Source organism: Schistocerca americana, chromosome X, assembly GCF_021461395.2.
Source record: "Schistocerca americana isolate TAMUIC-IGC-003095 chromosome X, iqSchAmer2.1, whole genome shotgun sequence".
In the NCBI taxonomy this organism is placed as follows: domain Eukaryota; kingdom Metazoa; phylum Arthropoda; class Insecta; order Orthoptera; family Acrididae; genus Schistocerca; species Schistocerca americana.
The window spans coordinates 932,496,488-932,523,720 of NC_060130.1; the positions used below are offsets into that span (position 1 = coordinate 932,496,488).

Sequence of the window (27,233 nt, forward strand, 5' to 3'; positions counted from 1 at the left end):
TAACTGGCACTACATTTCATTGTACCTCAGACTAAATATTAGCCATGGGGCATTTACACTGATCACAAAAGTCTGTGTGCATAAAGATAATCCCATCCGAGCTTTGTCATCACATTTTCCAACTACTCCATCAGGCACACAGACTAATGTATAGAATGAAGGCATTGGCCTGGTATTATCAAACATGCTGTCCAGCCCTGCTAATCTTGTGTACAGACCAATCAGCTTCAAAGCAGCAATTTTCCCTTTGGCCTAATCCTTATCATCTATGAAAGGCTGTCCCAATGCTGCAACGTTAGGCATGAGCACTTGCAACTGTCCCTCATCTTGCTCGCAGGCAGGTGTAGGTGGTATAGGCAACTTTCCAGATGGCCTGATTCCATTAATTCTACATATATGCAACCTGCTTCACCACAGCTGTCTGCTTGAGATTGACCAGTAGAGCACACCCATATACACTACGGCCCAGCTGCAAGACTGCCCTCACATCCGCTATTTGCCCATCCCTGCCTGCCCTGTGACCCTGCTTGCCAAGTTGCAATCGGGCAGGCATGCGAGCCACAACAGCCTGATCAAGGGGAATGGGTAAAGGTTGATTTTGTACACCAATTTCAGAGGTTATGTGGTTATTATTTGGGGTGCTCTTTCAAATGGTCTTTATGTTGGCCAGATATCACCAATGATGACCTAATCTACAATCTGGGCAATGGAAACTATATTCGCTAATAAAGGGAGCACTACTCACTATATAATAAGATAATGAAAAAAGCATATTTGTGCCACCAACTGTACAATTGTATATTTATTCTGTACCAGTTTCAGCTACAACTATCTTCATGGAAAACAAACAGTACACATCAATGAATCAAAAATGCATTTTTGTCATTGATGTATACTGTTTTTCTCCTGTGAGGATGGTTGTTGTAAATGAAATGAGTTGAGAATAAATATACAATTGTACAGCTGATGGTGCAAATATGCTTTTTTTTTATGTTTAACAGCCATAGACAGTCACCTAAGAAAACTTTAAGATAATGGTCCAAAATACATCTACGGCACACTCCACTCCTTTTTTTCAAAGCAATTAATTAATAAATCTCACTGCCTCTTCTTTCTATACAGTTTCCAATTATGAGGCAGAGCATCTAGCACAAACATTTAAGTCCCAGATGAATTACATGGAACAAAAATTCCTGAGGGCACTCTGACATGCTTCCATGCTTACTAGCATGTCGCCACAGTAAATAGCAGCAGACTGGCAGTGAGTTTACATGGTTGCAAACAACAGATGATCTTCAACTTGGTGCTCCTGACTCTGGAAGCACAGGTACCATGAATACACCTGTAATACTATATATGCACACTGGCCAGGACTCACAAATTTGGCTGTAAACCATGGTGGACGAAAGGGATCATCACAGGTCACAGGGTTGTAGCCAAACAGGAGAAACCTGTGTGGCACTGAAACTAGTTTTGGCCATGAAACCTAAAGAATGAGACACCCTGATAAAACCATGGCAGGACCCTAGTAACTGTGATAGACTGTGGACCACAGCCGACCCTAGCCTACAGTGCGGCCTCTCAGTAACATGCAATACAAGGACAAGTAAAATTCCTCATCTCAGCCCCTGGCAAATCTTAAGTACTTCTTCCTCCTCCACAGTGAGACTGTTATGCTGAGACTATCACTTGCAATGATAAGCACATAACTGCTGGAGGATGAACCACTTTGTGCAACAGAGGAAGCACCAGCCATGGTGACTGCAGAGGCACAAACTCCAAAGCCCTCTTCTCCACCACCTATTGTCCCTGAGACCCAGATTATGATTACTGCCAGGTCTGAGCCACTGGTGACACTGATGGGAATACTCACCATTCTCCCCCCCACCCGCACCCCACCCCCCACCCATTCACCACTCCCAGTTCCAGTTCTGCCCCAGGAACTATTATTGCTCCTATGAAAAAGTTAAAGGGAGGACAGATTTGTATCTGTCCTGTCATGCAACATTGAAATATGAGTGCACTTTATTGGTGAAGATGGTATTTGCATGCATCCTAGTTCTCATCCATGATGGGCACACACAAAGAGGTTGTATGAGGAGCATCAGTAAGTAATGCAACACATCTTTTTATAGGCCAATTTCAGTTTAAAAAAAAATGGAACTTGTGGGATATCATGCAATATCCCCACTTCAGCCCCTATAGTTACATGAAGTTCCAATAGGTGGCAGTGGTATACACAGCCTTCAAAACGGTGTCATAATGGAGGTGTATTCCAAGCAGAAAGTTTTCACTACGTTTCATTTGGCACAAAAGCAGAGCATTACAGATATTCATAGTCACATGCAAAATGACTACAGAGACCTATCAGCAAACAAAAGCATAGTGTATCATTGTGTGAGGCATCTGTCATCATCACAACAAGGTCGCACAAACCTGTCCATCCTCCAGCATGTTCACCAGCTGCACACAGTAGAGCCCCGCAATGTCAGAATGTGCAGACACTCTCATTCGAGCTGACTGATGGATCACAATCAAACACTCCACTACACAACTCCACATCTCTGTTGGTAGTGCTGACACTATCATCCGCCAGTTGGGATACTCAACATGTGTGCCCACTGTGTTTCTCACTGCCTAACAGAAGACCATAAGAGCAACAAAGGACCATCTGTGTGGGATTGCTTGCACATTATGAGGCTGATTGTGACAATTTTTTGTCAAAAATCATCAACGGTGATGAAACACGGGTTCATTGCTTCGAACCGTAAACAAAATTGCAGTCCATGGAGTGGCACCACACCACCTCTCCTCAGAAGAAAAAGGTCAAAGCCATACCCTCAGCTGGCATAGTCATGCCGATGGTCTGTGACTCTGAAAGAGTTATTCCATTTGATGTCCTCCCTCACGGTGCAGAGATCAACTCTGAAGTGTACCGTGCTACCATAAGGAAATTGAAGAAACAACTTCAGCATATTCATCGCCACAAAAATGCAAACGAACTTCTCCTTCTCCGTGACAATGCAGGGCCTCACACAAGTCTGTGCACCCAAGAGGAGCTCACAAAACCTCACTGGACTGTTCTTCGTCATCCATCCTATGGCCACGGTCTCGTACCTTCCGACTTCCATTTGTTTGGCCCAATAAAAAATGAACTCCGTGGAAAGCAGTATGTGGATGATGAGGAGGTTATTGGGGGTTGGGTTGGGTTGTTTGGGGGAAGAGACCAAACAGCGAGGTCATCGGTCTCATCGGATCAGGGAAGGATGGGGAAGGAAGTCGGCCATGCCCTTTCTAAGGAACCATCCCGGCATTTGCCTGGAGCGATTTAGGGAAATCACAGAAAACCTAAATGAGGATAGCCGGACGCGGGATTGAACCGTCGTCCTCCCGAACGCGAGTCCAGTGCGCTAACCACTGCGCCACCTCGCTCAGTAGGAGGGTATTGATGCAGAAAGACTTTGGCTCTGATGTTGACCAGTATAGTGGTACCATGCATGAATAAGGCTGTTGCACTGAACAGAGATTATGTTGAAAAATTGGGTTTTGTAGTCAAAACAGTTGTGAATAATATGGTTTATTGGAATCCTGAAAAAAATCAAACTACTTTCAGAAAAAGAAATTGTTGCTTTTACTTACTGAAAGCCCATCATAATAATCCTGTATCATGAGTGGAACGGAAAATAAAATGGACCTATACACCACAACTGTTCACGAAGCATTACACAGCTGACATTCTCTTATCAGCACAAACTGTGCTTGGAGCTGGAGTTAGATTATGTGCATGTGAGGTGATAAGACATTTGCTGTCATTGTACTACGGTGTAGATTAAGCTCATGTTGTTGTTGTTGTTGTTGTTGTGGTCTTCAGTCCTGAGACTGGTTTGATGTAGCTCTCCATGCTACTCTACCCTGTGCAAGCTTCTTCATCTCCCAGTACCTACAGCAGCCTACATCCTTCTGAATCTGCTTAGTGTATTCATCTCTTGGTCTCCCTCTACAATTTTTACCCTCCACGCTGCTTCAGAACATGTCCTACCAACCTATCCCTTCTTCTAGTCATGTTGTGCCACAAACTCCTCTTCTCCCCAATTCTATTCAAAACCTCCTCATTAGTTATGTGATCTACCCATCTAATCTTCAGCATTCTTCTGTAGCACCACATTTCAAAAGCTTCTATTCTCTTCTTGTCCAAACTATTTATCGTCCATGTTTCACTTCCATACATGGCTACACTCCATACAAATACTTTCAGAAACGACTTCCTGACACTTAAATCAATACTCGATGTTAACAAATTTCTCATCTTCAGAAAGACTTTCCTCACCATTGCCAGTCTACATTTTATATCCTCTCTACTTCGACTATCATCAGTCATTTTGCTTCCCAAATAGCTAAAATCCTTTACTACTTTACGTGTCTCATTTCATAATCTAATTCCCTCAGCATCACCCGACTTAATTCGACTACATTCCATTATCCTCATTTTGCTTTTGTTGATGTTCATCTTATATTATCCTTTCAAGACACTATCCATTCTGTTCAACTGCTCTTCCAAGTCCTTTGCTGTCTCCGACAGAATTACAATGTCATCAGCGAACCTCAAAGTTTTTTTTTCTTCTCCATGGATTTTAATACCTACCCCGAACTTTTCTTTTGTTTCCTTTACTGCTTGATCAATATACAGATTGAATAGCATCGGGGAGAGGCTACACCCCTGTCTCACTCCCTTCCCAACCGCTGCTTCCCTTTCATGCCCCTCAACTCTTATAACTGCCATTTGGTTTCTATACAAATTGTAAATAGCCTTTCGCTCCCTGTATTTTACCCCTGCCACCTTCAGAATTTGAAAGAGAGTATTCCAGTCAACATTTTCAAAATCTTTCTCTAAGTCTACAAATGCTAGAAACATAGGTTTGCCTTTCCTTAATATTTTTCCTAAGATAAGTCGTAGGGTCAGTATTGCCTCACGTGTTCCAACATTTCTACGGAATCCAAACTGATCTCCCCCGAGGTCAGCTTCTACCAGTTTTTCCATTTGTCTGTAAAGATTTCGCATTAGTATTTTGCAGCTGTGACTTATCACACTGATAGTTCGGTAATTTTCACATCTGTCAACACCTGCTTTCTTTGGGATTGGAATTATTATATTCTTCTTGAAGTCTGAGGGAATTTCGCCTGTCTCATACATCTTGATCACCAGATGGTAGAGTTTTGTCAGGACTGGCTCTCCCAAGGCTGTCAGTAGTTCAAATGGAATGTTGTCTACTCCCGGGGCCTTGTTTCGACTTAGAACTTTCAGTGCTCTGTCAAACTCTTCACGCAGTATCATATCTCCCATCTCATCTTCATCTACATCCTCTTCCATTTCCATAATACTGTCCTCAAGAACATCGCCCCTATATAGACACTCTATACACTCCTTCCACCTTTCTGCTTTCCCTTCTTTGCTCAGAACTGGGTTTCCATCTGAGCTCTTGATATTCATGCAAGAGGTTCTCTTTTCTCCAAAGGTCTCTCTAATTTTCCTGTAGGCAGTATCTATCTTACCCCTAGTGAGATAAGCCTCTACATCCTTACATTTGTCCTCTAGCCATCCCTGCTTAGCCATTTTGCACTTCCTGTCGATCTCATTTTTGAGACATTTGTATTCCTTTTTGCCTGCTTCACTTACTGCATTTTTGTATTTTCTCCTTTCATCATTTAAATTCAGTATCTCTTGTGTTACCCAAGGATTTCTACTAGCCCTCATCTTTTTACCTACTTGATCCTCTGCTGCCTTTACTATTTCATTCCTCAAAGCTACCCATTCTTCTTCTACTGTATTTCTCTCCCCCACTCCTGTAAATTGTTCCTTTATGCTCTCCCTGAAACTCTGTACAACCTCTGATTCTTTCAGTTTATCCAGGTCCCATCTCCTTAAATTCCCAACTTTTTGCAGTTTCTTCAGTTTTAATCTACAAGTTCATGTTACTATAAGTTTTATATTCATCCCCATCTACCTATCCAGCTCTGGACACAGTGTGAACTGTAGTGTTTCCACATATTCCATTGATTTTTATGGTACTCTGCATTTTGTTATGAGACTGGCATTTTTGCTTATGTTAGTTAATAAATTTCACAGAAATTCACGCACTCTGGCATCGATAATCATCCAAGACATAGAACATAAGTTGTCAATCTATGTCGGTTTACAATATATCAAAAATACTTCCATGTGAAAGGTAATAAGCCAACCTCCCACTACTGATATGTAATGAGTGCACTAACACTATTCTTGTGATACTGTCATATTAAACACACAACAAGAGCTCTAAAAGAACACAATACCTGTAATTAACCATCATTCCATAGGAATTATTTAAACCACGAGCAGTTAAGTCAGCTCTCCAATTAAGACGCCACATTACAGCCCCATTTCGGAGATGGAAATTTGCTGGAACAACAAAAAGTCCATTAACACCAAGACTGCTGCAAGGACTGCGTGTACAATGTTATACTACATTAGAGCTTACCACAATCACTTTTTGTCAATCATATTATAAATACACAGCAAGCCTGAATTTTCCATTCACAACAAAATTAAACAATAAACGTCAGGCTCCCCATCCTAGGAAGCAAAGAGCCCCCAAAATTAACTGATCCCAGTTAGAAACAACATCAGAGAGAAAAATCCTAGACTACGCAGAACTCCCTATACACCAAGATGTAGCCCTAGAAACAGACTTAAATCCTGGTCACTTTTATGGAAAATCAGCAAAGACCTGCAGGGTTTGGTTGGTTGGTTAGTTAGTTAGTTAGTTAGTTAGTTACGTGTTCCATTGATCAATAGCATAGAAAAACCGTTATGATGTGTAACGTGTCAAATGCACAAGAAATGCGCAGAGGAAAGAAGTTTTTTTTTTCCCCTTTCTTTTACTTTATAGTGCTATACCTACATACACTCCTGGAAATTGAAATAAGAACACCGTGAATTCATTGTCCCAGGAAGGGGAAACTTTATTGACACATTCCTGGGGTCAGATACATCACATGATCACACTGACAGAACCACAGGCACATAGACACAGGCAACAGAGCATGCACAATGTCGGCACTAGTACAGTGTATATCCACCTTTCGCAGCAATGCAGGCTGCTATTCTCCCATGGAGACGATCGTAGAGATGCTGGATGTAGTCCTGTGGAATGGCTTGCCATGCCATTTCCACCTGGCGCCTCAGTTGGACCAGCGTTCGTGCTGGACGTGCAGACCGCGTGAGACGACGCTTCATCCAGTCCCAAACATGCTCAATGGGGGACAGATCCGGAGATCTTGCTGGCCAGGGTAGTTGACTTACACCTTCTAGAGCACGTTGGGTGGCACGGGATACATGTGGACGTGCATTGTCCTGTTGGAACAGCAAGTTCCCTTGCCGGTCTAGGAATGGTAGAACGATGGGTTCGATGACGGTTTGGATGTACCGTGCACTATTCAGTGTCCCCTCGAAGATCACCAGTGGTGTACGGCCAGTATAGGAGATCGCTCCCCACACCATGATGCCGGGTGTTGGCCCTGTGTGCCTCGGTCGTATGCAGTCCTGATTGTGGCGCTCACCTGCACGGCGCCAAACACGCATACGACCATCATTGGCACCAAGGCAGAAGCGACTCTCATCGCTGAAGACGACACGTCTCCATTCGTCCCTCCATTCACGCCTGTCGCGACACCACTGGAGGCGGGCTGCACGATGTTGGGGCGTGAGCGGAAGACGGCCTAACGGTGTGCGGGACCGTAGCCCAGCTTCATGGAGACGGTTGCGAATGGTCCTCGCCGATACCCCAGGAGCAACAGTGTCCCTAATTTGCTGGGAAGTGGTGGTGCGGTCCCCTACGGCACTGCGTAGGATCCTACGGTCTTGGCGTGCATCCGTGCGTCGCTGCGGTCCGGTCCCAGGTCGACGGGCACGTGCACCTTCCGCCGACCACTGGCGACAACATCGATGTACTGTGGAGACCTCACGCCCCACGTGTTGAGCAATTCGGCGGTACGTCCACCCGGCCTCCCGCATGCCCACTATACGCCCTCGCTCAAAGTCCGTCAACTGCACATACGGTTCACGTCCACGCTGTCGCGGCATGCTACCAGTGTTAAAGACTGCGATGGAGCTCCGTATGCCACGGCAAACTGGCTGACACTGACGGCGGTGGTGCACAAAAGCTGCGCGTCTAGCGCCATTCGACGGCCAACACCGCGGTTCCTGGTGTGTCCACTGTGCCGTGCGTGTGATCATTGCTTGTACAGCCCTCTCGCAGTGTCCGGAGCAAGTATGGTGGGTCTGACACACCGGTGTCAATGTGTTCTTTTTTCCATTTCCAGGAGTGTATTTCTATTATCTATCCCATTCCCTTAAATGGCACAAAATGCATATATTATATCTCCAGATTTATTTACTCATATTCAATAATTCATCTATGGTATAGAAGGAGTTGTCAAGGAGGTATGATTTCAATTTGTTTTTGAAACTATTACTGCTGACTGTCAAACATTTTATTCCATCTGGTAATTTATCAAAAAGTTTTATAGCAGCATATTGTACCTCTTTCTGTGCCAAAGATAGGTTAAGTAAAGGATAGTGTACAGATTTCTTTTTTCTGGTATTGCAATCATGAATGTCGCTGTTGAGTTTAAACTGGTCCATGTTGTTGAGAAACTGTACTTTTTCCAGCAGAAAATTGGATGTACTGCGTTTTTTCAAAGTTTAGAGCAAGACCATGTGCAGAGAACCAATTAATGACTTTTCCAAAGATCTTATTTGTATCATTTTCAATTGGACTTTCTCTTACTGGATTAATAGTTATGCTTGTATCATCAGCAAACAGTATCAGTTCGGCTTCCTGTTTAAGATAGGAAGGGAGGTTGTTCACACATATCAAGAAGGGGACCCATGAGTGAACCCTGTGGAACATCTAATGTAATTTCACCCGAGTTAGATGAAGTGGCAAACTTATTTAAATCAGTTGACCCATATAAGGAAACTTTTTGCGTCCTGTTCTGTATGTATGTATGACTTAAACCACTCATATGCTATTCCATTTATACCACAGAATTGTAATTTCTGTAACATAATGTCATGGTTCAAACAATCAAATGCTTTGGACAAGTCACAGAAAATTCCTATTGGTGACATTTTACTATTTAAAGACTCTATTATGTGGACAGTGAAATTATATATTGCTGTCTCAGTGGAACAGCATTTTTGAAATCTGAACTGTGATTTACTACATATCCCATTATTGTTGAGATGGCTAACCACTCTGGAGTACATTACTTTCTCAAAGATTTATGAGAATGCTGTAAGCAAGGATACTGGCCGGTAATTATTGACATCTGTGGTTTCCCCCTTTTTGTAGAGAGGCCTGACTATGGCATATTTTAACCCATCTGGAAAAATAGCCTGAGTCAGTGATCCATTACATATGTGACTCAAAACATTAGCTGTAATTGCTCCACATTGTTTGAATAACTTGTTAGAGATGTCATCTACTCCAACAGAACATTTATTTTTCAACGATTTAATAATTTTACTTATTTCACAAGAGATTGTTAGAGATTTAATAATTTTACTTATTTCACAAGAGATTTTTAGATGAAACTTAATCTGACTAAAATTTTTCAAAACTGACTCTTCCATGTACTGCCTGGATTTTTCTTTTGAACTATTCTCACCAATTTTTTCTCCTACACTTAAGAAGTGATTGTTAAATACATTGGCTACCTGTGTACTGTTGGCTAAAATGTTCTCATTCTCTTTAACAGTATCACTACCTACCCCAGTGGTTACTTTTCCTGTCTCCCTTCTAACAACATTCCATATTGATTTGATTTCATTGCTGGAGTTGTTAATTTCTTCTCTAACATATGTATTTCTTGATGTCCTTACAACTTTTCTCAGTATGTTACAATAATTTTTATAGTGTAAAACTACTTCTGGATCTTTACTAGTTCTTGCTGTCTCATCCAGTTTTCTTTTTCTTTCCGAAGACACTTTAATACCTGTAGTAATCCAAGGTTTCTTTGAAAAGTTTGTGGTGTTACATTTAGTAATTTTCTTTGGAAAACAATGTTCAAAAAGGGATATAAATTTATCAAGAAATATGCTGCATTTATCTTTTTATTTGGCTCATTATATACATCTCTCCAGTTAACATTTCTTAAGCTTTCTCTGAAGTGCTGTATAGATACCAGGATGAGTGACCTCAACACTTTCACTTACCGTATTTACTCGAATCTAAGCCGCACTCGAATCTAAGCCGCACCTGAATAATGAGACTCGAAATCAAGGGAAAAAAATTTCCCGAATCTGGGCTGCTCCTTAAGTTTGAGACTCGAAATTTAAGGTGAGAGAGTTGTTTTAGATCGCCCCTCCAAATCGAAACTAAGTTGGTCCAGTGTGACTTGAAACACAACTGAGGTCGAATGGATGAAGATACAGCTACAGTAGTTTGGTTCGAGTCGTAATCTTAACAGTTAAGCTTTACCAAGTAGCCATTGCTATGTGCTAGGTGCTCCATCCGTAGCTATACTGGTAGCCTTCCTTTTTCACGTGCTTCGTCTGGTTTGAATCGATTGCTTATTTTGCTTTGATCTGTGCCGATCTCTTTGTTATAGGTGTTTACGTCACTCTAAGCTGAAAATGCATTATTTTACTGTGTCATGCATTGTTTGTCGCATTCTGATAATGAGTGTTTACGACCTGTCACCGCTCACGGCATGGCTTGCTTTTGTGCGCGCTACTGCCGCTTACAATAAAAAAAAAGAGAGGAATTGTCTCATAAGCGAAACAATGGCAAGAGACTGCTATTTGTTGTTACACTGCTGCTTTCTTTGATAATGATCAACAAGAACCAAATAACAGGCTGCGTATGATAGAAGATGTTCTGAACGAGAGTTTAGCGAAAATTTTTCTCCGTTTGAAAACTTTGCAGATGCCTCTTTAGTACATTACATTCTGCACAGAAATTAGAGTCATCTTAGATGTAAAAATCTAGTCAGTTGTTGTGCTTCATTTCACTATTCAGCATAAGAATAATACGATTATAAACATGGCATGATATGTATATTCTTCCGCATTTGCTGTTGTCTGACTCTAGTTTCGTAGTTTATTAGGCAGACACGATTTAAATGAGATAGCAGCAAAGACGAAAGAATACATGGCATAATGTTTACATTCTTCCAGCTTTTCTTTTAATATATCTATTGACGCGGAAGTTTTGGCGCCAGTATTTTTCTTTGTACCTGTAAAGCATGCCTGTGTTGCGTTACATATATTCGGTGGCAGAAGTTAGCTGTGGCGGCACCTACCAACATTTTTCAGAACTTCTGCTTACTTTGCACTCGATTCCAAGCTGCAGGCAGTTTTATGGATTACAAAAACTGGAAAAAAAGTGCGGCTTAGATTCGAGTAAATCTGATAATGGTTTCTGAAGTGTACACCCCGTTAGGTTTTGTAAGTTAAATCAGTTGTGCATCATGGTCAGATAATCCATTTGCCACAGGGAAAGCATTTGTTTTTTCTACATCCTCTTGCTGTACAAATACATTATCTATTAGAGTTCTACTGTCCTGAGCTATACGTGTAGGGAAATTGATCACTGATTCTAAGTTATATGTTGTTAACAACACTTCTAGTTCACTTTTCCTATCAGAATTGATTAGAAAGTTAACATTGAAGTCATCACAGATTAATAACTTCTTCTTTCTGTCTGACAGACAGCATAATAGAGAGTCAAACCTTTTTATGAATAGCTCCCAATCTCCTAGAGGAGACCTGTACACTGTTGCTAATATCAACACAACATTATCTAGCACAAACCTCAAAGTGCTGATCTACACAAAATTTGCTTACTTTAACAGTTCCGTATTTATACCCTTGTTTTATGAAAATGGCAACTCCTCCGATATTCATACTAGATCTACAAGTGTAAGATGCTAAATTATACCCATTTATACTGACACTTTCCATCCCCACAGCTACATGGGGTTCAGACAGACAGATTATATCAATCTCATTCTTAATTTTGAGATCATCTAAACACATTATCAGCTCATCTACTTTATTTTTTGTTCTCCTGATATTTTGGTGAAGTAAGTTGATACCACCCTTAGCTTTATCCATGTTTGCTGTGCATGAACTTTCTTTTCTTCTATTGTCCTCGGTTGTTGTCTGTCTGGAATTTGGCTTTAACCTAAAAAAAACCTGTCTGCCTGGTCCCAATAACCACAGGGATCACCCCTTGTGTGACTGTGGCCCCCCTTACAGTATCTGCTAATAGAGAAGCTAACTCATCTTTCCCCTTCCTATTAAGGTACAGGCCATGTGTTGTGTAACCCCACCTACCAATAGCATCAACTGGAACAACACTCATGTGAGACTTTGTCGGTGTCTGGAGCATCTCGTTCAGCTCAGTGTTAACAAGCCTTACAGCAGTGTTTACCCAGGGCTGATCATGGTGCTGAAAGACCTCCACAAACCGCACATTCGTGTGCTGTTTCTGCTCCTATTTTATCCAGGTCACTCCTAATACTGTATGTTGAATTCATAGCCAGGCTGTTTCCTGCTCCCCCAACTATAATTACCTGATCTTCCTTCTCAAAGTCCTTGCATAGCTGACCTAAGTTTTCTGTCACCTGGCTAAGGCTAGCACTTGGTTTCATAAAACTTGTGACCTGGTACTCTGTCCCTAATTTCTCCTGAAGCTGTTGGCCCACACCCCTCCCATGACTGCTACCTATAAGCAGAATTTTTCTTTTCCTGTTCTGGTTTGATCCCGACCTGTCTTTTTTCTTTAAGCTAGTATTCTGCTTCAACCTACATTCAACTGCATCTGAATGTGGCCGGCAGTCGCAAGTTTGTTTACACATTTAGGTGTAAATTTTGTACGAGCGTAGATATTTGTTTTTGACTAGACTTAGCGCTTCAAAGTTAAATTAATTCATGTATCTCATCCAGAATTTGAGTGGTTTCATTAAAAGTTTCTCAAACAAGCTTATAGGTTTGTTTACATTAGTGTTTAGGTATGTATTAGTACAGGTTACAAAACTATTGTGTTGTTGAAGTTATTTTCTACTTTTGTGTTACGTTTTACTATCAAACCATGTGTGACAAGTTGGTGGTTGCCATAGAAATTTGAAAGAGGGGATGTTCTGTATAGACTACATGTTGTGGTTTCATTGGGGTGAGTGCAGCGGAGAGGAAACGAGGGTAGATAATGAGGCTCTTCCATGGCAATGTAGACTATGTAGAAAGGACATAAAAATCATGGAACAAGAGGCAAAGATTTGTGCCCTTAAGACTGAATTAGAAATCGCGAATTTGGTATTACGAAAACCAAGGCAGGAAAAGGACTTTGGGCACTGGGAAAAGGTAGCAAGCAAAGGGTGAAAAAGGGAAACAATTGACAAAACCTCTGAAATTGAGTTAGAAAATCAGTTTGGCTTGCTATCTGAAGTTGACTCGAAGACAGCTTGGAATCAACTATGAGCTGTAAGTGGATATAAGAACTGATACTTGGTGGACAACGCCAATACGAAGATCGATGGATTCCACCTCCCAAGCAAATTGTGGACAACTTTGAATTTCCTACCTGACAGTCCTAAACATGAGTGTGGGGAAATCCAATCAATGGACAAATTACTCATGTGTGACATGCATGATTATGAGGATGATCTGAAGGACCTAGAGAGACACTCCGATTCCGCCACAGAGGGACTCAATAATATCTGAAATATTGTATAGTATTACACGAACATAAACTAAAACTAAACTCCATCCGAACAGGCTTCGGAAGGCCCAATGGTATCAACCAGCCGCCATGTCATCCTCAGCCCACAGGCATCACTGGATGCGGATATAGAGGGGCATGCGGTCAGCACACCACTCTCCCTGCCGTATGTCAGTTTACCAGACCGGAGCTGCTACTTCTCAATCAAGTAGCTCCTCAGTTTGCCTCACAAGGGCTGTGTGCATTATACGAAAATAAGTACATAATATTATAACTCAGTATAGAGCTATCAGAATATTTCAGATAATACATAATGTGATGTATGCCTTTGTAAACACTGAATGAATGAATGAATGACTGAATAAATAAGTAAATAAATAAATAAATAAATAAATGGGCCCTATCCCTCCTACTGGTATTAAATTGGTAGAAGGCAGACCTCTGAGTGAGCCTGTGGTGAAGACGGTATGCCAGAACATACTCTCCAGGGGTGTCCACTGTACGCCAATGTTGCTGACGTTGATCGGCAGCAACTCAGTCAACACAGATGGCTCGATGTCAAGGGAATACTGCACTGTGAGACAGAATGGCAAATCTTGGACAACACTGGTGATGCTATTTCAAGAAAGGCTTGGGTAGTTCATTACCATATCAATCAAGCCCTGTCTACAGTGCTATGAGAGGTTGTGACAGAAATCGTGAAGCAATGCAGTGAAAGCAGATGAGGTCAACAGTTGGCTCAGAAGAACTACCAATTCTGCACGCTCGGTCACCGTAACACCAACAGAGAGATAAACAGCTCTGGGCTGTGTCTCGCCATCTATAAACAGGGTGACATGGGATGGCATGTGGCTGCTCTCCTTACCGGCAACAACAATGTTCCCTCGGAACAGGGGATCATCCCCTACAACCAGGGAACCTTCAAATAATGGAAGCGGCAGATGCAACCACAACACCATCCACAGTGCCCAAGGAACTAGCAAGGCATGCCTATGAACCAGGGAACAATGGATTATATTGTGGAATGTGACAGACAAGAACTGAAGTTGTTATAATAATAGATTTGGTAGTATGTGTAGTTTTTTTATAGCAAAAGTAGTTTCTTTAATTGTTTCATTACTTATTCATATTTATACTATTATTATTATTATTATTATTATTATTATTATTATCCACACCTGCAATCCCGGTACACAATGAAATCTCTGTACCACAGTATCATAAGATGTTGCTAGAGGAGGAGGAGCCAAAACAAAATGGTGCAAACTGCTGATAAAGATGATTTCTTTAGCCATCTGGATTGGTCCTACACAATTACAACATATCTGCAGTTTCCACAAATGAACTATTGAATGACAGATACTTCACTCTATCACTGGGCTATGGTACCTCTAGCATCACACTATTGTACTTTGCTGGAGACACTTAGTGGGTGCCAGGACTGCAGATATTTACTGGCAAACAAACAAAAAATTAAATATGTAACTTTATTTTTTCAATTTTAACTCATCTGTAAAGGCCCAAGGTGGTTAAACTCTACAATGGCAGGGTTGAGGCGGTGGATCATTGTTATGATGATGACTGGAGGTCACTCACAGAAACATCATTATTAGGCATACATTTTACTGAAGAACAAACTGCAACACTCGTAACAATGCTCTGTGGTGGCAACACCACCCTGGGCATGGCTGAGGGCAGTGATTATGGCGGCACTGTTACGACAGGCGGCCAGCAGCTCATTATGATGCTACTCACTGGATGGGAATGCTGACACACAGAGGCCACAGCACGACGTATACTGCTTGGGCATGGCTCAAGGCTGAGCCGTGCTGGTAGGTGTAGAAATCCACTGTGATTCTCACAGAGAAAGATAGCCTCTCATCAGTGTTGTCCACCTCTGCAAGTGGAGACATACTGCATCAGTATTTCCACCCACACATAGGTGTTCGAGCAGCTGCACCATCCTGATCTCAAGCATCTACCCTCCAGGGCAGAAGGATGGCTGTGACTGATGTGAGCCCACAGGTGGCTCACCGGCTAGAAGGCATTAAGTCCACACTGGCAAACTTAGTGCCAGCAGTAGGCTTGCAGCTGTGGATGCCAACTCTCACAGCAGCTGCTTACCAGAAGATGTTGCCCCGTTGACTGGTGTACATGTACCCTTACAGATGGTGCCGCCAGACGGCGGCCACCTCAGCTAAAAATGATAGGTATTCGTACTAGTTTGGTGCCTACTTGTTTTGCTGAAGCACCACTTCCGACCACATATGCCAAAACAAAAAAAAGGCTGCTCACAGGTGTAGTAACTGCTCTGCCACAGCTGCAGTGGCCCTGCCTTCCTGCTGTAGCAACATTATTATATTGTTGATCACTGGTTTAGACCACCATGTGGATACTGACCAGTGGCACTGATGCATGTGACATAACAATGTTTTGATCTGTTTCACACGCACTCACTACCATAGTGTTTTGCAACAGCTGTGGCAGCATTGCTATTTTAGACAGTAGCGTCAAATAATAGTGCTGGTGCTACAGATTCTTCCATAGCTTCTTGGTAGGGCAAACTCATAATTACAAATGAAAACAACAGTATTATGGATGTTCTATAATATTAATCTATTTTGTTAACTGGTTTTCAGCTTACAAGGCCACCATCAGAATTTAACTAGCTATCATCATCAAAGAGGGTAAGATACTGATTAAAAACACTGAAAAAGATGTTACACATTGAAAGTGAGGTAAAAACAAAGAGTAAAAGTTTTTGTACTTCACTGTCAATGTCTGACATCTTTTTCACTATTGTTCACCAGTATTTTACTCTCCTTGATAATGATAGTTAAAGTACAACAATTGCCTTGTAAGCCAAACACTGCTTAACAGTAGCTTTTGATTAATGTGTCAGTGACAAGTAGCTTGATGAAACTTTGACCATACATAGAAAGAACTGCTCAAGTATTGTACAGGAGGTAACTGACAGCAATATGCAGTCAGACAAAAAGAAATGACACTTATGGAAAGACAATAATTACAAAGAAGTCACCACAATGTATGGTGGTCCCCTGGACATTACAAAAGGCAGGACAGGGTTCTCAACAGGGTGTGTGATCGCCACGGACAGCAGTGCTTGCTTTTCAAGGTACTCCCTTGCTGGATACAAAGTTTGTTAGGAATTCTTGTGAAAGAGCTTTCCATTTCTCATCCAGCATGGTTGACAGCTGTTGGGTGGTTGTTGATGCATGTGGACATGCTGCAATACAACTAAACACATTCCACATTTGCTCGATAGGATTTAAGTTTGGAGAATGGGCGGGCCAGTCCATTCTCCAAATATCCCCCCATTCCAAGAGTTCCTCCACCTGCACTGTTTGATGCAGTTGTGCATTGTCATCCATAAAAATGAAGTCTGGAACGAATGCATCCTGGAAAGACACACATGGGGAAGTAGTATAGTGTTATAATAATGTCAACATGTGAGCGTATCATGCCCATTTGAGGTCAGTATGCCCATGGAACATTGTGTGTTCCCACACCATACCACATGGTCCGTCAAACTGATCATGTTGACAGAATTATATAGAATAATTTAAAAGAGCAGATAAGTTACTGAATAAATATTGTTCAGTAACTAACTCCATACTGAATCAACAGCCAAATGGGCAGGTTACGGAAGCATTAACAACTTCTCAGAAGTAAAGCACCTTAAGGCTGCTGAAAGGAGGATATGAAATTCGCTGCTACTGCCACTGGTTTCATGGCTGCTGAGATTTATGACATCCAGTAGTACATCGCTCGATTAAATCTACCATCTATGCACTTAACCACCAAAAATACACACCAACATAGTGTCACCGTACTGTCATTCAAACATTATGTGCTACCATGTTTATAACATATTTTAAAGGAGAATTTGCCTAACTTGTCGCCAAACCACACCACTATCTGTATGCTTAGATCAAATGTAGTTTGATGCGCTCGTGTACATTTACATTTTGCAAGCAGCAACAAGATCTACAGTGGGAGGTCCCAGGCAGCAGTCATGAATTTCTGAACAGCTACAATGGAAAATCTCCACAGGAATATATTTCAACAGAATTCTCAAACAACAGCAATATTCCTGTGTGAGCAAAACACTGATGCATGAATTGCTTCCCTCTGACTGCCCATCTGTTCATTCCCAACAGAACAATGAACTTCATTTATATGGGAGACTTTGACGTAACTGAAATATAATGAATCCTAAAAGAGAACACAGAGTTAGCTAACTGTGACATATTACCTGTTCTTATTCATAACTGCTCTTGTATGTTTATGCAACTATTCAGAGCACATTGTTACTAAACATTAAAACTGGCTGTTAAGTTCCACAGTCCTACGAAAATATGCAAAATTTTAGCAATTAAAAACAAAAACTTGCACTGTATCATTTGAATATTTTAGCTCATTCATATTAATACACAGAAATATTAAGCTCAGCTTTTAAAACTTGTGTACCCTGGCAAATTTTAAGGAAAAACAGTAATTTTCTGTTTTAGTGAAGTTAGAAAAAGTACAACATATCTATCACAAATTTTAAAAAGCATACATAATGTAAAAAATGAGATACTTTATTTTGACAAAAAGTGTGAGATTCTTAACTAACTAAAATTCCCATACATGCAATCTAAATTGAAGGCATCAATAACTTTAAGATTTATGCATTGAGAAACTTACCAACACTATCAAATGCATACCCACGTCTTTTTTCCAAATACAGATAACGAGCACAATTACGCATGAGTGGAGCTTCCATCATCTCAACTAATGCGTGATTGTTCATCCATCCACCTGTTTTGCAAATGTTTCTCAGTTCTTCCCATATGTTCTCACACTTCAAATGTGATCGTAGCTCCTCAATTTCAGAAGGTGTGAAAATAGTTGAGGGCCCACTACCTATGTTTGAAAAATTGTAGCCATTATTACTCTAAAGCACACAAGCAATTAATGTATTACATAGTAAACACAGCTATTTAATTTAAACTCTCCACCATATGGGTAATTAAGTGAAAAAAATTCCTTAGCTTGCAGTTAAATGCTCATCCTTTATTATAACATGATTGATGTCAAGGCTTCTACCCTCATCATCAGACATATCTGTTTATATACTCCCATGTCATCACAAATGGTTGCACCAGAAGGTATGTTTTATAATGCTTAACTTATTATACCTACTGTTTAGATTTTGTTTCTGGTGCAAAAACAAGCGACAACATAAAAGCATGACACCCTTCCTCATTTCCAATTTTTGTTAAGCTATGGTGTAAACAAATTAACATCACCATGAGGTTACTCTCTACATGTTAGACAACATCACTGTATAGTTGTGGCTTGTCAGTTACTATACACATTGGTGATCTATGTACAGTCTTGATATTGACATAAGGGCTATTAATTTTACACATATGACAGTACAATTTATTATATCTTAATTGGAGTGCAGAAGAAAGCAGCTCATCTGGTGACAGAGGGTAATATTTTTAATTACGAGCTACATCGTATCTGATAGTCAATCAGCAACCCAAAATTTTATGTTTTGTTTGTGATTATTTCATGACTAAGAACAACATGAGAATCCTAGTTATCATAACAGGTGCTTTCATGAAACTTCCTGGCAGATTAAAACTGTGTGCCGGACCGAGACTCGAACTTGGGACCTTTGCCTTTTGCGGGCAAGTGGTAGAGCACTTGCCCAAGAAAGGCAGAGGTCCCAAGTTCGAGTCTCGGTCTGGTACACAGTTTTAATCTGCCACGAAGTTTCATATCAGCGCCCACTCCGCTGCAGAGTGAAAATCTCATTCAAGTGCTTTCATGTTGCTAAAACCACACTCCAGCAGATGTCAGTATTGTACAAACTTCATACTAAATGTCATGAGCAACCCTTTGTTGGAATTGCAATTCCAACAATGTAATAAAAACAATTGTATTATCATATACAGACTTTACACTATGCATGGATTCATTGTGACATCTTTAACATCTCTCACATGATGAAGGGGATATTTGCAAAATGGCAAAACTCAATGTCTTCATTCTGCTACTGTGCTGTCACTGCATTCATTGTTAAAGAGGAAAAATCTGCTGCTGACATTCAGCTCAGACTTCTGCATGCACACAGAAATGTGTGCATGGGTCCTGCAACATTATAATATGGATGGAACATTTCAAATCTGGAAACATGATCATCCACAATGGGCCCTGTAGCTGTTTCTCGAAGTTCCTCCATGGTACACACAAAGGAAAGAGTTGAAGAGTTCATTAGAGAAACCCTATGTGTCACTGTGAACGAAATCAGATCAAGATTTGCAATAGGATATAGTTCAGACCATGAAATGATTCAAAGATTGGTTACTGAAAAGTTTGTGCCTGTTTACTGACCGAAGGCCACGAACTTTAGAGAAGAATCATCACTCAATGCCATTTTCAGAGATTTTGAAATCAAAGAGATAACCTTTTGATGAGCATTATCAGAGGCAATGAAAGCTGGTTCCACCATTATGAGCCTGAAACAAAAAAACCAGAATATGGAATGGCACTATTTGTAATTGCTGTCAAAAGATAAAACGAGGGCAGTGCGATCTGGTCAGAAAGTTATGGGTAGTGTCATCTGGAATGCACAGGGTTGCATTCTGGTTGATTTTCTTCAACTTGGACAGACCACAAATGCTGTCATTTACATACATACACATTTGAAGCTATGTCTTGCATGGCACAGTAAATGTCCCAGAATGAAGGTCCTCCTACAGCCTATTATACATGGTCTCACTGTGGAGAAAATTAGAACATTTGGTTGGAAAAGTCTTTTGCACCCTCTCTACAGTCCCAACCTTGTAGCCACTACCATCATATTGGCACTGTGAAGGAAAAACTGCAAGGCCAAAACTACATGAAAGTACTGCATCAGTGTCTTTGAGAAGCTAGGATGAGCTTCTACCAGGGGGGAATTATCAGGCTTGCAGAAGGAAAAATGTGTGCAAAAAAAATGGAGCTATATCAGAAAGTGGCAACAAATCTGCAGACTAAGATGATGTATATGATTTATCTAAAAACTAAAAAAATAATATTCATAAGAATCAGTTGCTCATAACTTTTATTATATATCCCTCATAACACCTGCATTCTTGTCACAGTTTTTTCCTGTTAAATGTGTATAATGGCTCATTACAATAACTTTTGCGAAACTGTAACACACAAAAGAATGGCCCTGAATAAATTCAAATTTAGATGATTTGCAGACCAGAACAGTGTACTGGCAATAGCTGGTTAAGACTGTAAAAGTCTGACAGGTTATAAAGGAGAGGCAAGCCACTAACACCCTGAGTTGAGAGGGCAATGGGGAAACAAAGATGATAGGGGAGGAGTCTGAAAAGTAGTATGTCTCCCATCATCCTCACAACAGATAGGTCCTGATTTCTTTCGCAAGAAAGAAATTGACAGTTTGGACAGCTAGATACCTGTACCTGGAATTTCACCTACTGAATGCAAGAACTGGCCAGCTATTCAGTCTCTCTATAATTTTAGTTTTGCAAAATAAAGCTCATTGCCAGTATTTGGGAAATCTTATGCTTCAGCGTATGATAAAGGTAGACAGATAAATAGAAATACTTTTCATTCCATGGAACTATAGTGAGGGAATCCTCAAGAATGTAGAACATGTCATGAAAACAAAAAGAGAGAATACATACTTAAAAAAGAAAATTCATGCTTATGTGCCTTTCACTGATCCTAGGTAAAATGGTCCTCAAGGATATGAATTAAGTAAAAAACATCAGAAAACAATTTTCACTTTTATTTATATACACTGACGTATGAGGCATGTTTAGAAAGGAAGTGTGCTGTGACCATAATGAGTTTTTTTTTTCTATTTTTTTTACTGGCAACAATGAGTGGTAGGGGGGGATTCCCTGATCTCACTGAGCATCACAGAAACACTGTAGTACATAAACTCATGTTGTTGTGTCTAACTGCATAAAAGACGAAGGTAAGAAACCTTGCCAAGTGAGAGTCAGATGCTGTTCCCCATTTCTTACTCAAAAAAAAATAACAACCTACCAAATTTTTTGTGTGAATCAATACAGTTTAAAGCAAAGGTGTTACAAACACAATGAGCATGTTTAAGTGGTATAGAACTGTGTTCAAGATGGGTCCCAACACAGCTAACAGAGCTGCATGAGAAAAATAGGATCAATAGTTCCTGCCAAGTTTCTTGAGCAACTTGATTTGGAAGATGTGGATTTACTGTGTTCTACTAAGACTAGAGATGAAACAAGGGTGGCTCATTACATGTCTGAGACAAAAAGACAGCGGTTACTGTGGCTACACACCAATACCCATCTGTCAAAAAATTCAAAACCTCAATTTCTGGCAAAAAAATTATGGCCTTAGTGCTTTAGAACCAAAAAGGCATCATTTTGGATGAATTTCTGACTCAGAGGGAGACCATCAGTTCACAATGATATTGTGAGACCCTACAAAAACTTAAAAGGAGCATTCAAAACAAAAGGCAGGGAATGCTGATGAGAGAAGTCTGCCTGTTCCACAACAAAGCCCGATCTCACACAGCCTTAGCCACCAAGGTGCTCTTGGACGCATTTGGTTGGGATGTTTCGAACCAGCCCCCCTATTCCTCTGACTTGGTGAAGACACACACATTTGGAATTACACTCCTGGAAATGGAAAAAAGAACACATTGACACCGGTGTGTCAGACCCACCATACTAGCTCCGGACACTGCGAGAGGGCTGTACAAGCAATGATCACACGCACGGCACAGCGGACACACCAGGAACCGTGGTGTTGGCCGTCAAATGGCGCTAGCTGCGCAGCATTTGTGCACCGCCGCCGTCAGTGTCAGCCAGTTTGCCGTGGCATATGGAGCTCCATCGCAGTCTTTAACACTGGTAGCATGCCGCGACAGCGTGGACGTGAACCGTATGTGCAGTTGACGGACTTTGAGCGAGGGCGTATAGTGGGCATGCGGGAGGCCGGGTGGACGTACCGCCGAATTGCTCAACACGTGGGGCGTGAGGTCTCCACAGTACAACGATGTTGTCGCCAGTGGTCGGCGGAAGGTGCACGTGCCCGTCAACCTGGGACCGGACCGCAGCGACGCACGGATGCACGCCTAGACCGTAGGATCCTACGTAGTGCCGTAGGGGACCACACCGCCACTTCCCAGCAAATTAGGGACACTGTTGCTCCTGGGGTATCGGCGAGGACCATTCGCAACCGTCTCCATGAAGCTGGGCTACGGTCCCGCACACCGTTAGGCCGTCTTCCGCTCACGCCCCAACATCGTGCAGCCCGCCTCCAGTGGTGTCGCGACAGGCGTGAATGGAGACGTGTCGTCTTCAGCGATGAGAGTCGCTTCTGCCTTGGTGCCAATGATGGTCGTATGCGTGTTTGGCGCCGTGCAGGTGAGCGCCACAATCAGGACTGCATACGACCGAGGCACACAGGGCCAACACCCGGCATCATGGTGTGGGGAGCGATCTCCTACACTGGCCGTACACCACTGGTGATCGTCGAGGGGACACTGAATAGTGCACGGTACATCCAAACCGTCATCGAACCCATCGTTCTACCATTCCTAGACTGGCAAGGGAACTTGCTGTTCCAACAGGACAATGCACGTCCGCATGTATCCCGTGCCACCCAACGTGCTCTAGAAGGTGTAAGTCAACTACCCTGGCCAGCAAGATCTCCGGATCTGTCCCCCATTGAGCATGTTTGGGACTGGATGAAGGGTCGTCTCACGCGGTCTGCACGTCCAGCATGAACGCTGGTCCAACTAAGGCGCCAGGTGGAAATGGCATGGCAAGCCGTTCCACAGGACTACATCCAGCATCTCTACGATCGTCTCCATGGGAGAATAGCAGCCTGCATTGCTGCGAAAGGTGGATATACACTGTACTAGTGCCGACATTGTGCATGCTCTGTTGCCTGTGTCTATGTGCCTGTGGTTCTGTCAGTGTGATCATGTGATGTATCTGACCCCAGGAATGTGTCAATAAAGTTTCCCCTTCCTGGGACAATGAATTCACGGTGTTCTTATTTCAATTTCCAGGAGTGTATATTTTCAACCCACGAGCAGGTGCAGAAAGAGGTTATGGAGTGGAGGAAAGAGCTGGCAGGAGAGTTCTTTGATGAGGGCATAAAGAAGTTTATGCCACGCCCCACCACATGCACTTCGAGCAGATAGTTAGAGAACCAACTCGTGAAGCTAACGTTTTAGACCTCATAGCAACAAATAGACCGGAACTTTTCGACTCCGTGAATGTAGAAGAGGGTATCAGTGATCATAAGTCAGTGGTTGCATCAATGACTACAAGTGTAATAAGAAATGCCAAGAAAGGAAGGAAAATATATTTGCTTAACAAGAGTGATAGGGCACAAATCGCAGAATATCTGAGTGACCACCATCAAACGTTCATTTCTGAGGAAGAGGATGTGGAACAAAAATGGAAAAAATTCAGAAACATCGTCCAGTACGCCTTAGATAAGTTCGTACCGACAAAGGTCCAAAGCGAGGGGAAAGATCCACCGTGGTATAACAATCATGTACGAAAGGTACTACGGAAACAAAGAAAGCTTCATCATAGGTTTAAGAGTAGTCGAATCATAGCTGATAAGGAAAAGCTGAACGAAGCGAAAAAGAGCGTAAAGAGAGCAATGAGAGAAGCATTCAACGAATTCGAACATAAAACATTGGCAAACAATCTAAACAAGAACCCTAAAAAGTTTTGGTCATATGTAAAATCGGTAAGCGGATCTAAATCCCCTATTCAGTCACTCGTTGACCACGATGGCACCGAAACAGAGGACGACCGAAGAAAGGCAGAAATACTGAATTCAGTGTTCCGAAACTGTTTCACTGCGGAAAATCGTAACACGGTCCCTGACTTCAGCCGTCGCACGGACGCCAAAATGGAAAATATTGAAATAAACGATATCGGAATTGAAAAACAACTGCTATCACTTAGTAGCGGAAAAGCATCCGGACCAGACGAGATACCCTTAAGATTCTACAGTGATTATGCTAAAGAACTTGCCCCCTTTCTATCAGCAATTTATCGTAGATCGCTGGAAGAACGTAAAGTACCTAGCGACTGGAAGAAAGCGCAGGTCGTTCCCATTTTCAAGAAGGGTCATAAATCAGATGCGAATAATTATAGGCCTATTTCGCTTACGTCAATCTGTTGTAGAATAATGGAACATGTTTTGTGTTCTCGTATTATGACGTTCTTAGATAATACAAATCTCCTTCATCATAACCAACATGGATTCCGCAAACAGAGATCATGTGAAACTCAGCTCGCCCTATTTGCCCAAGAAATTCACAGTGCCGTAGACACTGGCGAGCAGATTGATGCCGTATTCCTGGACTTCAGGAAGGCATTTGATACGGTTCCGCACTTACGTTTAGTGAAAAAAATACGAGTTTACGGAATATCGGACCAGGTTTGTGATTGGATTCAGGATTTCCTAGAAGAAAGAACACAACATGTCATTCTTAACGGTTCAAAATCTGCAGATGTAGAGGTAATTTCGGGAGTACCGCAGGGAAGCGTGATAGGACCTTTATTGTTTACAATATACATAAATGACTTAGTTGACAACATCGGTAGCTCCGTGAGGCTATTTGCAGATGACACGGTTGTCTACAAGAAAGTAGCAACATCAGAAGACTCGTACGTACTCCAGGAGGACCTGCAGAGGATTAATGCATGGTGCGACAGCTGGCAGCTTTCCCTAAACGTAGATAAATGTAATATAATGCGCATACATAGGGGCAGAAATCCATTCCAGTACGATTATGCCATAGGTGGAAAATCATTGGAAGCGGTAACGACCGTAAAATACTTAGGAGTTACTATCAGGAGCGATCTGAAGTGGAATGATCACATAAAACAAATAGTGGGAAAAGCAGGCACCAGGTTGAGATTCATAGGAAGAATTCTAAGAAAATGTGACTCATCGACGAAAGAAGTAGCTTACAAAACGCTTGTTCGTCCGATTCTTGAGTATTGCTCATCAGTATGGGACCCTTACCAGGTTGGATTAATAGAAGAGATAGACATGATCCAGCGAAAAGCAGCGCGATTCGTCATGGGGACATTTAGTCAGCGCGAGAGCGTTACGGAGATGCTGAACAAGCTCCAGTGGCGGACACTTCAAGAAAGGCGTTACGCAATACGGAGAGGTTTATTATCGAAATTACGAGAGAGCACATTCCGGGAAGAGATGGGCAACATATTACTACCGCCCACATATATCTCGCGTAATGATCACAACGAAAAGATCCGAGAAATTAGAGCAAATACGGAGACTTACAAGCAGTCGTTCTTTCCACGCACAATTCGTGAATGGAACAGGGAAGGGGGGATCAGATAGTGGTACAATAAGTACCCTCCGCCACACACCGTAAGATGGCTCGCGGAGTATAGATGTAGATGTAGATGTAGATTATGGGGAAAAGTTGTCAGCAACTGATTCAAGAATATCCTGCCTTTTTTTTAAGGTACACTTCATATAAAAATCTAGTTAACTTACTTTCTGAACATGTCCTGTCCATAAGATAATTCTTAGGCTACAGTAGCCACACATCATGAAATTATCAAACAGGAAGTAGTTTACAACACATACTTACACTAATCGAGCTACTACAATGGAAGTGTTCAGAGATCAAATTTTATGCAAAACTCACATTGTACAATTAACAGTGCATTCAGCAATTTGTTCTACTACAGAACATACTCTATACTACACTGACATTTATTTAACAAATTCTAAGTTTGTGCATGCAAATGACAAGTGACAAAACATGTTATGTGAAACATTATGAAAACTGTAACCGGAACTAGATGAAATTATTCATACAAGTCATTATGATTATGGGCTCATACCAGGAGCTTATTTCCTTTATTTTTTTAAGTCATGTTTGTCAGAGCGATTTGCAGTAAGGGGGAAATGCATCTCTTACACCAGGACACACTTTACACAGTCTCTCCCACACAGCATCAAATCAACATCTTCACATCGCTCATGCATATACCAAATAATAATTTATGCAAAAATTATTGATGGTTGGTTGGTTGTTTCGGGGAAGGAGACCAGACAGCGAGGTCATCGGTCTCATCGGATTAGGGAAGGACGGGGAAGGAAGTCGGCCGTGCCCTTTGAAAGGAACCATCCCGGCATTTGCCTGGAGCGATTTAAGGAAATCACGGAAAACCTAAATCAGGATGGCCGGACGCGGGATTGAATCGTCGTCCTCCCGAATGATTTAAAAGCAATATTTTGATACGTGCAACAAAGAACTGAAAGAAACACAATGAATACCGTAGTGAGGCTTACATTAACTGGATCCTTTTCCTACAATCATGGTACACAGTCAAATGCTGCAGCAGTGCACTGGCTGCTCTTTAGTTTAGAATG

General features: G+C 41.7%; 1 protein-coding gene across 3 annotated transcripts in view; it reads right to left on the reverse strand.

Annotated features, from left to right (window-relative positions):
• LOC124555617 (malonyl-CoA decarboxylase, mitochondrial-like) overlaps positions 1-27,233 on the reverse strand; it is an 85,970-nt gene that overhangs the window by 16,003 nt on the left and 42,734 nt on the right. For all 3 annotated transcript variants that reach the window (XM_047129586.1, XM_047129585.1, XM_047129584.1), the window contains 2 exons: positions 18,474-18,692; positions 6,331-6,436 (listed from right to left, as the gene is read on the reverse strand). In XM_047129586.1, the coding sequence (XP_046985542.1) occupies positions 6,331-6,436; positions 18,474-18,692 (325 nt within the window). The remainder of the gene's footprint in view (positions 1-6,330; positions 6,437-18,473; positions 18,693-27,233) is intronic.